Genomic DNA, 12483 nt, shown 5'->3' with positions numbered 1-12483 from the left:
GCGTGCAATTCTGGTCTCCTTCCTATCGGAAAGATGTTGTGAAACTCAAAAGGGTTCAGAAAAGACTTACAAGGATGTTGCCAGGGTTGAAGGATTTGAGTTATGGGGAGAGGCTGAACAGGTTGGGGCTGTTTTCCCTGGACCATCAGAGCCTGAGGGGTGACCTTATAGAGGTTTACAAAATTATGAGGCGCATGAATAGGGTAAATAGACAAAGTCTTTTCCCCGGGGTCGGGGAGTCCAGAACGAGAGGGCATAGGTTTAGGGTGAGAGGGAAAAGATATATAAGAGACCTAAGGTGCAACGTTTTCACACAGACTGTGGTGCGTTTATGGAATGAGCTGCCAGAGGAAGTGGTTGAGGCTGGTACAATTGCAACATTTAAGAGGCATTTGGATGGGTATATGAATAGGAAGGGTTTGGAGGGATATGGGACGGGTGCTGGCAGGTGGGACTAGATTGGGTTCGGATATCTGGTCGGCACGGATGGGTTGGACCAAAGGGTCTGTTTCCATGCTGTACATCTCCTCGACTCTAACCACCTCCACCACTCTCTCAGTGTATTCCAAATCCTAACTGCCTGAGTGAAGAAGGTTCTTCCCATTTCATTCCAGCTGTCTTGCTGACATGCCAACTAGTGGAAACAGAAAATCCGCTCTTACCCTGTCAAAATTGTTCATAATTTTGAACACTTCAATAAGGTCATCTCTTATTCTCCTTGAAGCAAAGAAGATTAAGCTCAATTTCTCTCATCTCTCCTTTTATTGAAAATCCCTCATTCCTGGTATCATGCTCGTAAATCTCCTTTGTACTCTCTCTTAGGCTTTAGCATGCTTCCTTAAATAAGGTGGCCAGAACAGAACACAATATTCCACATGTGGTTTGAGAAATGATTTGTAGAGATGTAGCATCAATCCCTTGCTTTATACTCTATGCCTCTATTTATAAATCCAAGAATCCTATAATCTTATATTTATTTTATCCCATGCTATAGCTTCCATCAGTTTCCCTGCCAATGATGTCAAGCTAACAGGTTTCCTGGGTTATCCTTTGCCTTTTTTTTAAAACAATGGTGTCACATTTGTAGTCCTCCAGTCCTCGGACTCCACAATTTACTCTCGTACCTCTCTCAGCAATCTTGGATGCACCCTATCTGGGCCTAGTGATTACATTATCTGCAGTGCTTCTAGGCTTTCTGGCACTTCTTTATAGTGTCATAAAACATAGAAACAGGACCTTCGGCCAACCATGCTGACCAACAAACACCAAACTACTCTAATTCCATTTATCTGCACTTGGTCTGTAGCCTACTATGCCTTGACATTTAAATGCTCATCCAGATGCTGCTTAAATGTTGCAAGAATATCTGTGTCCACCACCCTCAGGCAGCTTGGTCCATACTTTTGTCATGCTCTGAGTGAAAATCTTTCCCTCATCTCTAAACTACTTACTCCTCACTTCAAACTTGTACCTTCTGGTCTGAGGCAAGTCTAGCATAGTGGAAAATAAAATCTACCCTGTCTACATTTCTCATAATTTTGCATACCTCAGTCAGATCCTCCCTCAGCTTCCTCTGCTCCTATCCAGTCTCTCCTCATGACGGAGACTTTTCAACTCAGGGAACATCCTAGCCAATCTCCTCTGCACCCTCTCCGGTGCAGTCAAGTCCTTCTGATAGTGTGGCAACCAGAACTGCACTCAGTATTCCATCTGTGGCCCAACCAATGTTTTATGAAGTTATAACAAGGCTTCCATGCTCCTATATTCTATGCCCCAGCTATTGAGGACAAACATTCTGTATGCTGCCTCAACCAACCCTGTCTACGTTCAGGGATCAATGGACTTGTGCACCAAGGTCCCATTGTTCCTCAGTAATCCCTAGGGACCTATCATTCATTCTTTGTATCCTTCCCTTCATAGACCTCCCAAAATCAGGATTAAATTCCATCTGCCATTGCTCTGCCCAGTTTACCAGCTAATCAATATCAAACTGTAGCCTGAGGCCATCATCCTCAATATCATCAACTCCAATTATCGTGTCATCCGCAAACTTAATATTTATACCTTCTACACACGCATCAACATTGTTAATATAATGGCAAACAGCAAGGGTCCAGCACTGATCCCATTGATACATCACTGATCAGAGACTTCCAATCACAAAATTAACCCTTCACCATTATCCTTTGCCTCCTATTTGTAAGCCAAGTTTGGATCTAGGTTGCCAATTTGCCTTGGATCTCATGGGTTCTTACCTTTTTGACAAGGCTTCCATTTGGGACCTTGGCAAAGCCCTTACAGCAGTCCATGTAAATTACATCAACTGCACAACCCTCCTCAATATAAAAGATCACCTTTTCAAAAAGCTTTATTAAATTAGTGAAACAGGATCTCCCTCTAAGAAATCCATCCTATCTCATTCTTTCCAAGTGTTAATTAATCCTGTTTCTCAAATTTTTTTCCAATAATTTCCCTACCACTGATGTCAGACTAACTGGTCTGTAATTATCCCTACTGCCCTTCTTGAAGAAAGAAATCACATTAGCTAAAATTCCAGTCATCTGGCACTTCACCAGAAATATAACACCACCTAAAAACCCTTGAGAAGTACATTCAGCAGTGTTTGAGATAGAATCTGTGCATCAGCTGGGTGGGCAGGCATACTAACATCAGCATCCTTGAAGCAGCTGACAGCAGAAACATCAAGGCCATGATCATCTGAAACCAACTCCGCTGGGCTGGCCAAGTGCTCAGGATGCCTGAGTCCAACTGACAAAGCAAATCACCTTCACCTAGCTTAAAAAAAAGTACTCAAAACAAGAGAAGGGCAAACAGAGTATTCCAAAGACACTCTGAAGGCTTCCCTCAAGAAATGCAACATAGTTGTCAATGCATTTCTTAAAGCAAACTATTTGCATACAATACACATTTAAAGATTTTGAAACACATGGTAAACTATAATTCTATTAATCCCAATTGCACAAATACAAAACTCAAATGCATGAGTGAATCTTTTGGATTATGAAGAGTTTTAATGGAATAATGAAGGGAAAAGTATTCCATCTGTCCAGGATGTGGGTTTGACTGCATAACATTTTCACAAAGTGAAAAATGGTTTCATGAAATTTCTTGATGCATATTGTTGCGAGAGCAGGAGATGCTATGTTACTGAAGGAGGAGTCATCGTGCAAAGGAAACATGGATAAAATGTTGGGAAGAAATTATGTATTGACGTGAGTGAAGACAGTTTGATAATAGGTTTAGCTTTGAATTGCTCCACAACAACTGGATTTGTGGTTCTACACTATGTTACCCAACATGAATAGAAAGTTGGCTGTTTATTGAGCAATGTTCACAGTGCAAGATTTGTCACAAGAGCAAACCTAATTAACAAAATATTTGCCTGGTTTATAATTTTTTAGCAATGTGCTCTTTAACTACCACAACACCAAACGGATGTGAAATTCACAGCCACTAAGTAACATTGCACCTTTTGTGAGTGTTATGGTTCCCAGAGCTACCTTAAGCTTCCCCACCATCCCCCACCTCCCCGACCAAAGCAAAAATTATTGCGTTGTTTTTTGTTGCTAACACTATTTGTCTTCTGTTTCCACAGCATTGGTTTACTGCACTCCCACCCGTCCTAACCTTCGAACTTTCCAGATTTGAGTTTAACCAAGCTCTGGGAAGGCCCGAGAAGATCCATCACAAATTGGAATTTCCATCTGTCTTATACATGGATAGGTACAGCAGCCTTGTACTCAGCTTTGAGAATGAATGTTGAATAAAACAGCCTGGTATTTTTAGAAAAATCATTGTTATGAAACTGTAACAGCAGCAACATAAAATGATATACTACTTTCATGTAATTATATGATGCTGAGAGCATTATCAGATAAAATTTGACATCTTCACACTACACTGTAAATCAAATGCCATCAGCCTGTGACTATTTCGCAATGCGAATATTGTACAGATTTTGGTTTGGCAATTCAGTTATATATTCACCTTTGCTACATTTTACTTTACATTTTAAAAAAAATTCAGCAGAGCATACATTGTAAACAAACTTTTCATAGGCAGCTGTGTCAGGAACCGGGGATTTGGATTTACAATCATCACCAAATTAGCTTGGGTGGATAGAATTTTTGTTTTTGCACAATGAGTTATGATGACTTGGGGAATGAACTGCAGGGGGTCCCACTTACGAAAGCTCATACTTATAAGCAAGATATTTTGCCATTAATTTTAAGATCAGACAGCGAGCTCTGGATCGTTCTTACAAATGGACATTTTGTATTGTGCTGCGTTGTGCTCCAACTTGAGTACAATCTGACTTAACGAGTGTACTCAGGAGTGGAACCCGCTCATAACTGGAGGCTGCCGCTCTCCGAAACTCTTTCATTCGCAACTTTCAAAAGGGGATTACATTTTTTTTGTTATAAATTGCAGAGCTTTGGGGAAGGACTGGGGCTTACTTGTTAGCTCTTTCAAAGAGCTAGCACAGGTACAATGAATCAAATGTCCTCCTCTGTCCTGTATGTCAGGGAATGAGATTATTTCCTCCTTGAATAAATGGTATATTTATTTAAAAATACAGGTACATGGACAAAAACCGAGAAATCACCAGGATCAAACGGGAAGAGATACGAAGGCTGAAAGACCACCTTACAGTATTGCAGCAACGATTGGAAAGGTATGTGAACAGGGAGGCTTGATGGCGAACAGTGGCTAGAAATGAGCAAAGAAATTAAGTAACCTGGTCATTAGCCTAAAAGGTGAACTGCAACTATACGGTGCTGGGATTGCAGCAAATCGTTCTACATTTGGGAGAGATGTATTTAAGGTCACACAAAGGTGGCAGCTTCACAGCGCTAGGGACCCGGGTTCGACCAACTGTGTGGAGTTTGTACATTCTCCCCATATTTGCGTGTGTTTTCTCCGAGTGCTTCGGTTTCCTCCCACAATCAAAAGATGTGCAGGTCAGGTGAATTGGCCATGCTAAATTGCCCATAGTGTTAGGTGCATTAGTCAGTGGAAATGGGACTTGGTGGGTTACTCGTCATAGGATCGTTGTGGACTTGTTCGGCCGAAGGGCCTGTTTCCACACAGTAGGGAATCTAATCTCAGTAAACACAAGAAGAATGAAGGATTAGAAAGATATTTATGCAGGATTCCATGGTGTAGGGTGGCTTAATTGCACCATAAATAGCCACCGGGGAATGAATACTTTCCTCCTGTGCTCTAAGTATCATGTAATTTTATGGAGATTACTCATCATTAAACATCACAATTTTGTGCATTAATAACTGAGCTAGTGTAGACCAGAAGTCGAGAGATCTGAGTTGCTGTATGTTGATTTAGTTAATTGCAATGTGTGTCTTTCAATTTGCTTGAACACCCATTGGCCAAGTTGTGAGTAACTGGCCAAGGTTCTGGTTTCTGAGTCATATCCAGTAATTGTTCTTGGAAAGTGATGTTGGGTAAGAACAGTGATGCCTCTTTCTTACTGTCAAGTAGCTACTCATTGTCCAAGTTCACCTCTTAAGAAAAGTCACTCAATGTGAGGGGGTTAATCTGGCAAATTGCATTCCCCAAGAGAACAGCAGGAGAGAATACAATGAGAAAAAGTATTAAAATCAGCATTTGTCAAGGTAAGACTGCCCAAAGAAAAGGCTGTTTAACTAAGGTAGATGAACATAAGGAAGCGAGAAAATAACCTGAAAACATACATTAACCAAGCATAGCCAAGCTGGCAGTGTGCACATTGCTTACCTTGTGGGCAGAAATACATATGGGTTGTGGACAATGTTGGCAAGCTGAAACATGTGTTGCTGGAAAAGCGCAGCAGGTCAGGCAGCATCCAAGGAGCAGGAGAATCGACGTTTTGGGCATAAGCCCTTCTTCAAGACTGTAGGGCTCATGCCCGAAATGTCGATTCTCCTGCTCCTTGGATGCTGCCTGACCTGCTACACTTTTCCAGCAACACATTTTTCAGCTCTGATCTCCAGCATCTGCAGTCCTCACTTTCTCCGAGGCAATGTTGGCTAGGTCAACATTTGTCACCCAACTTAGTGGCTTTCAAGTCTGTTTCAAAGGGCCATGAAGGGAAAACCACATGATTCAAACTCTGGAAGTCACATTGAGGCCAGACCAGGTAATGATGACAAACCCTAAAGGATTTCAGTGAATCAGACTTATCTTTCCCAGTTATTGGTAGTATTTGCATTGCCTCCATTCTTACCTTTTAATTCCAGACATCTTGAAATCAAATTTCACCATCTGTGTGGTGGGATTCCAACCCATGTCTCCAGAACATTAGTCTAGGCTTCTAGATTCCACTTGCCCCCCCAACAACCCACCCTCCCATCCTGGCACCTTCCCCTGCCACTGTAGGAATAGCTAAACCTGCGCCCACACCTTCTCTCACCTCCATCCAAGGCCCCAAAGAAGCCTTTCACATCCATCAAAATTTCACCTGCACATCCACCAATGTCATTTATTGTATCCGTTGCTCCCGCTGTGGTCTCCTCTACATTGGGGAGAGTGGACGCTTCCTCGCAGCGTGCTTCAGGGAACATCTCTGGGACACCCGCATCAATCAACCTCACTGCCCTGAGGCCCAACATTTCAACTCCCCCTCCCATTCTGCCGAGGACATGCAGGTCCTGAGCCTCCTTCACCGCCGCTCCCTCACCACCCGATGCCTGGAGAAAGAACGACTCATCTTCCGCCTCGGAACACTTCAACCCCAGGGCATCAATGTGGACTTCACCAGTTTCCTCATTTCCCCTTCCCCCATCTTACCCCAGCTCCAACCTTCCAGCTCAGCACCATCCTCATGACCTGTCCTACCTGCCAATCTCCCTTCCCACCTATCCGCTCCACCCTCCTCTCTGACCTATCACCTCCATCCTCACCCCCATTCACCTGTTGTACTCTTTGCTACCTTCTCCCTGAAACGTCGATTTTCCAGCTCCTCGGATGCTACCTGACCTCCTGTGCTTTTCCAGCATCACTCTAATCTAGACTGCGGTTTCCAGCATGTGCAATCCTCACTTTTGCCTTCTAGATTCCCTGTCCAGTGACATTACCATGTTGCCCCATCTCCCCAGTGTCACTACTGTTGGCAGACAACAGCGACAAAGTGAAACATGCATCAGATATCATTTTAGTCTGTTGTGGTCCACGCCAGACAAAGAAGGAATGTTCTTCCAGAAAATGTAGAGCTTTTCCTCAAAACTGACACTAAAAATCTTTTACATTTACCCAAACAGCCAGATTTAAGGCTTTGGTTTAATGATCCAGTGTTGCATTTATTTGGCAGTGATGTGAAACAAGCCTGTGCTCTTCACAGGAGTGGAATCAAACAAAATTCAGAGAAAAGATAATATTTTGACAATTTACCTCTTCGTGCTGTATTCAAATGCTAAGTGAAAAATATACTTGAGTTATAGACATATACAGCACAAAAACAGACCCCTTGCTCCAAATCGTTCATGCCAACCAGTTATCTAAAATAAATCTAGTCCTATTTGCCAGCATTTGGCCCATATCCCTCTAAATTCTTCCTAATTAAATATCCATCCAGTTGCCTTTTTAATGTTGTAATTGTAACAGCCTCCACCATTTCCTCTGGCAGCTCATTCCATACACACACCATTCTCCGTATGAAAATGTTGTCCCTTAGGCCCCTTTCAAGTCTTTCCCCTCTCACCTTTAACCTATGCCCTCTAGTTTTGGACTCCCCCACCCCAGGAAAAGGACCATGTCTATTTACCCTATCCACGCCCTTCATGATTTTATAAACCTCTGTAAGGTCACCCCTCAACCTCCAATGCTCCACTGAAAATAGCCCCAGTCTATTCAGCATGTCCCTACAGCTCATCCTCTAACCCTGGCAACATCCTTGTCAATCTTTTCTGAACCGTTTCAAGTTTCACAACATCTTTTCGAAAGCAGCCTTTGAATATGTTATTAGCTGAGCAAATCTGATATTAAGTTGGTGTTTAAGTCCATTTGAACAGATTCCTGGTGGTGTTAATTTTTGCAAACGTTGATTCTTGCTCTCTTTCATACTAATTCTCTCTAGTTTTTAACTTTCTTTCTCTCTGGGCTTTTTCTCTGTTCTGCTTTCCCTTTCTTCTCCACTTCTGTCTCCCTCTTTCTCGACTTCTCCCAACTACGTTGTCTCTTCTTTCTGTTCCCAGGTATTTAAGCTACGGTTCTGGTCCCAAGCGATTCCCGCTGGCTGATGTTCTCCAGTATGCCTTGGAGTTTGCCTCTAGTAAGCCTGTGTGCACATCACCAGTGGATGATGTTGAAACTACTCCCCCTAGTAGCATCACAGCACCTCAGACGACAGCCAGGCAAGAGAGGTTTGTATATAAAACTGGAAGCAAATAATACCTTATTGAGTTACTTTGAAAAGTGGTACAATTAAGTGGCACCTTTTCACATCTCTCCTTTAATTCAGTTGATTGCTTTGCAGTTGTAACAACATAGGAAATAGGAGAACTGCCATTCTATATGATCATGCTTGACCTTCTACCTCTACTACATCTCTCTGCCCATTAGCTATATCTCTTTATCCCTTTAGTATCCAAAAATCTATTGTTCTTTGTTTTGAATGTGCTCAGTGATTGATCATGCACAACTCTGGAGAGAGAATTCCAAAGGTTGACACCCTTCGTGTCAAGAAACTTCCCCTAATTTGTCTTAAGTAAGCAAACCCATATTCTATGATTGTGATCCCTTATCATAGAAATATAGAGTACAGAAGAGTCCTTCAGCCCACTAAGTCTGTACTACCAGAAATACAGTACTCCCTTTATTAGTTTCTCTTTGCTACACTAACCCATAGCCTTGAATATTATGCCATGTCAAGTACTCAAGTCTCCTTGTTTCTCCTGCAACTTGAAAAGGGGCAGAATTATTGGTGTAAGAAAGAGAAAAGTTTTTCCGCATTTGTCAGAGGGAGCATTGAAAGAAAGAGCATGTGTTAAACACTCCTTGTTACTGAATGTATGACATGTTTTTAGTTCTCACTTTGCTAGTACAATGTTAGAAGTACTCTGTGTACCCTTCTTTAAGGAAAAAAGGCCTATTGGCAGTTCAAGACACTTTGCATGTAATGCAGCAAAGACAGGACATACATTCATTCTGCTTTCCCCTCTCTTTCTCAGCCATATTGTCCTCTGGATGTGGAGTGTAGAATAAGGGCTGCATATCAAGGATTAATAATAAATTTCAAGAAAATCAGCCAACAGTTTAACAGACCAATATCCAAATGTTGAATCAGACTGCAGAAGACTTTGAGGTTTACCAGTGTTTTATTGCACATCGTAGTTTAGCACAGTTAGTAATGTTTGTGATGCAGAGTGACACCAATGGGTGTGGGTTGAATTCTCACACCAGCTGAAGTTACTATGAAGGGCTTCCCTTCTCAATCTCTCTCCTTGCCTGACATGCGGTGACCCTCAGATTAAACTACCACCAGTTGTCTCTCCCTGATGAGACAGAGCAGCCCTGTGGTCTGCCAAGGCTATGGTAACTTTACCTTTATCTGCTCTAAATCATCTCTGGATATGATCTATTTTAGAGATCTCTTGTGGCCCCGTGGTAATGTTCTTCACTCTGAGCCAAAAGGTCTGGGTTCGGGTCCAACCTGTTACAGAGGTGTTTCATTAAATATCTGAACAGGTTGATTAAAATAATCTAAAGGGATCTGCACTCCTTACACTGAAAACGACTACATCCTCTCACTTGGCAGATTTCAAAAGGTCTTTAATAGTGTTTGAATAGTGATATTGCATATTTCAAGGTAAGCCTCGAGTTATTTTAGATTTAGGCTAAAGAGGTAGCCTAACTCTCTAAAAAAAAAAGCATCTTCTGGAGTGCAATATCTGCATGGATTCAGTTGTTAAGGATATTTGCAGAAATATTTGAAGAGATTAACTAATGATCCTTGTTTCATTGACCAAAACTTGCCAATAGCCCGATGGATCAAGGACCCTTGGCCGCCACAGATGCTCCCTGCACACCCCCTCTTCAACGGCCTGTCGTTCACAAACCCTTCACGCAATCGAGGGTCCCACCAGAAATTCCCATGCATCCTGCACCACGTCACATCACAGAGGACGAGTTGAGGGTGTTGGAGGGTTGTCTACATCGCTGGAGGATGGAGGTAGAGAATGACACTAGAGGTATGACTTCCTTGACCCCCTCCCCTGTTCTGAATCTCTCTCCTCTGCATTATTTCTGAATAAAAATTGTGATACTGATGAACATTACGTAGTGATAGCTCTGTTGTTCCATGATTTGTTGAGGATCTCTGAAGGAAGGTAAGGCACTTTGTTTAGATCACCCTTTGGTGATTCTGTACGTTTTAGCTGTTAAAAGGAAGGAAGTGCCGAAGTATTTCAGGACTTTGAAATTTTGGGAAGCATGAAGGTGCAGTGTGTATTGTATTGAGTTTATAATCTAGAATTCAAATTAATCACAGTAAATTGCAAAATTTTAGTTTCAATAATTCTGTCAATTTTCTGGACAATACCTGCAAATTGTTGTAAAGACTTTAATAATTCATGAATGCTCTTCGTAGAGGGACTTTACCACTTTTGCCCCATTTGGCATACAGTATCCCAGTCTCACCCTGAGGGGCTCTCCAAGAAACTGGAGATGGTCAGCCATATCCAGGGGAAGAAATTGTGGGGATGCCATCACTTCCAAGACTAACACGGCACAGAAGAAAATGCCCGTACTACCACCAGCCTTGCTAATATTGCCCCGTGTTCCAAAGAAAATAAGTTAAAAGTTGGTATAACAATGTTCTGTCATAGTGAAGGTGCAGAAGAAGAAATAGCTCTGATAGTGTAATTAAGACTATGCAGTGCAAAGAGTCAAGGGAAATAATGGTTATTGTACTCTGGTAAAGATGTAGCACAGAGTATGTAAATCCTGAAAAGGACAAAAGGAATTAATGTTCATAAGTTTGACATATGGCAGTATAAACTATCCAGATGTGAAAGTGGTGTCTGAGGGCAGGAACATTTCTAAAGGCAAACTCCATAATGTTGAGGGAAAATTCATGGTACGAAACCAAATTTCTAAATGGCAGGCAAAACATCAGGGCAGATTTGGAAGTCTTCCTAACTGTATCCAAGAGTACAGTGAAACCAGGAATATCAGTAAATAATGCCATTGTCAAAGACTGAATTAGCCAAGTTAACGCTTATTTTTCCCCCCTCCCTCCTGGCGTCAAGACAAGATCAGGGTTTGCTGAAGTCGAAGGAGAACATTATAGCCAGAGAGAAGGAAAACGGTGGTGTGTGGTAATATCACTGGACTAGTAATTGAGAAGCCCAGGCTACTGCACTGTGGAAATGGATTAGAGTCCACCACACAAATGATGATATCTGGATCAATTAAAAATCATAAAAAAGCTGAAAAGGAATTGAAAAGTTAGCCTAATGGCATTAAAAAAAATTCTGGCTCACTAATTACCTTTTAGGGAAGGAAGTCTGCAGTCCTTATCTGGTCTGCCTCCAGAGTGACAGTGATGTGGGTCTTAACTGCCCTCTGTATTAGGGCAATTAGGGATAAGTTTTTTTTTTAAAACCTGTCAAAATGTGTATATCTCCAACAATACTCATGACAGTCATAAGCACAAGCCAGGCTGTTTAATTGGCCTCCCATCCACATCCTTTAACAATTGTTCCCTTCATTACAAATGCACAATGTCAGCAGTGTATACTGTCTACAGGATGCACTGCAGCAACTCACCAAGATTCCTTTGACAAGATCTTCCATAATCTGCAAACTCTACCCCTTGGAAGGGCAAAGGTAGCAAATGTGGGTTGGTACCTGGGACTTCGATGTTGTGGCTATTACAGAGACATGGGTAGAACAGGGACAGGATTGGCTGTTGCAGGTTCCAGGGTTTAAATGTTTTAGTAGGGTCAGAGGTGGGGGTAAAAGAGGGGGAGGTGTGGCATTGCTTGTCAAAGATAGTATTACAGCTGTGGAAAGGACGATGGATGAAGACTCGCCATCTGAGGTAGTTTGGGCTGAGGTTAGGAATTGGAAAGGTGAGCTCACCCTGTTAGGAGTTTTTTACAGGCCTCCTAATAGTCCTAGAAACGTAGAAGAAAGGATTGCGAGGATGATTCAAGAGAAGAGTGAAAGTAATAGAGTGGTTGTTATGGGGGACTTTAACTTTCCTGATATTGATTGGGAAAGCTATAGCTCAAGTTCGTTAGATGGGTCAGTGTTTGTCCAATGTGTGCAGGAGGGTTTCCTGACACAATATGTAGATAGGCCAACAAGAGGTGAGGCCATACTGGATTTGGTTCTGGATAACGAACCAGGCCAGGTGTTAGAATTAGAGGTAGGTGAGCACTTTGGGGACAGTGACCACAATTCGGTGACCTTTACTCGAGTGATGGAGAGGGATAAGTGTGCACGGCAGGGCAAGAGTTATAG

General features: G+C 42.2%; 1 protein-coding gene across 3 annotated transcripts in view; it reads left to right on the top strand.

Annotated features, from left to right (window-relative positions):
• The window catches only part of usp25 (ubiquitin specific peptidase 25), a 209958-nt gene that overhangs the window by 104472 nt on the left and 93003 nt on the right, over nt 1-12483 (top strand). For all 3 annotated transcript variants that reach the window (XM_043701415.1, XM_043701414.1, XM_043701413.1), the window contains exons 11-14: nt 3617-3744; nt 4601-4696; nt 8211-8378; nt 9997-10205. In XM_043701415.1, the coding sequence (XP_043557350.1) occupies nt 3617-3744; nt 4601-4696; nt 8211-8378; nt 9997-10205 (601 nt within the window). The remainder of the gene's footprint in view (nt 1-3616; nt 3745-4600; nt 4697-8210; nt 8379-9996; nt 10206-12483) is intronic.

The sequence above is a fragment of the Chiloscyllium plagiosum genome, chromosome 12 (genome assembly GCF_004010195.1).
Source record: "Chiloscyllium plagiosum isolate BGI_BamShark_2017 chromosome 12, ASM401019v2, whole genome shotgun sequence".
Lineage (NCBI taxonomy): Eukaryota > Metazoa > Chordata > Chondrichthyes > Orectolobiformes > Hemiscylliidae > Chiloscyllium > Chiloscyllium plagiosum.
Note: the sequence above shows the minus strand (reverse complement) of the source record. Positions and strands in the feature narration are given on the sequence as shown.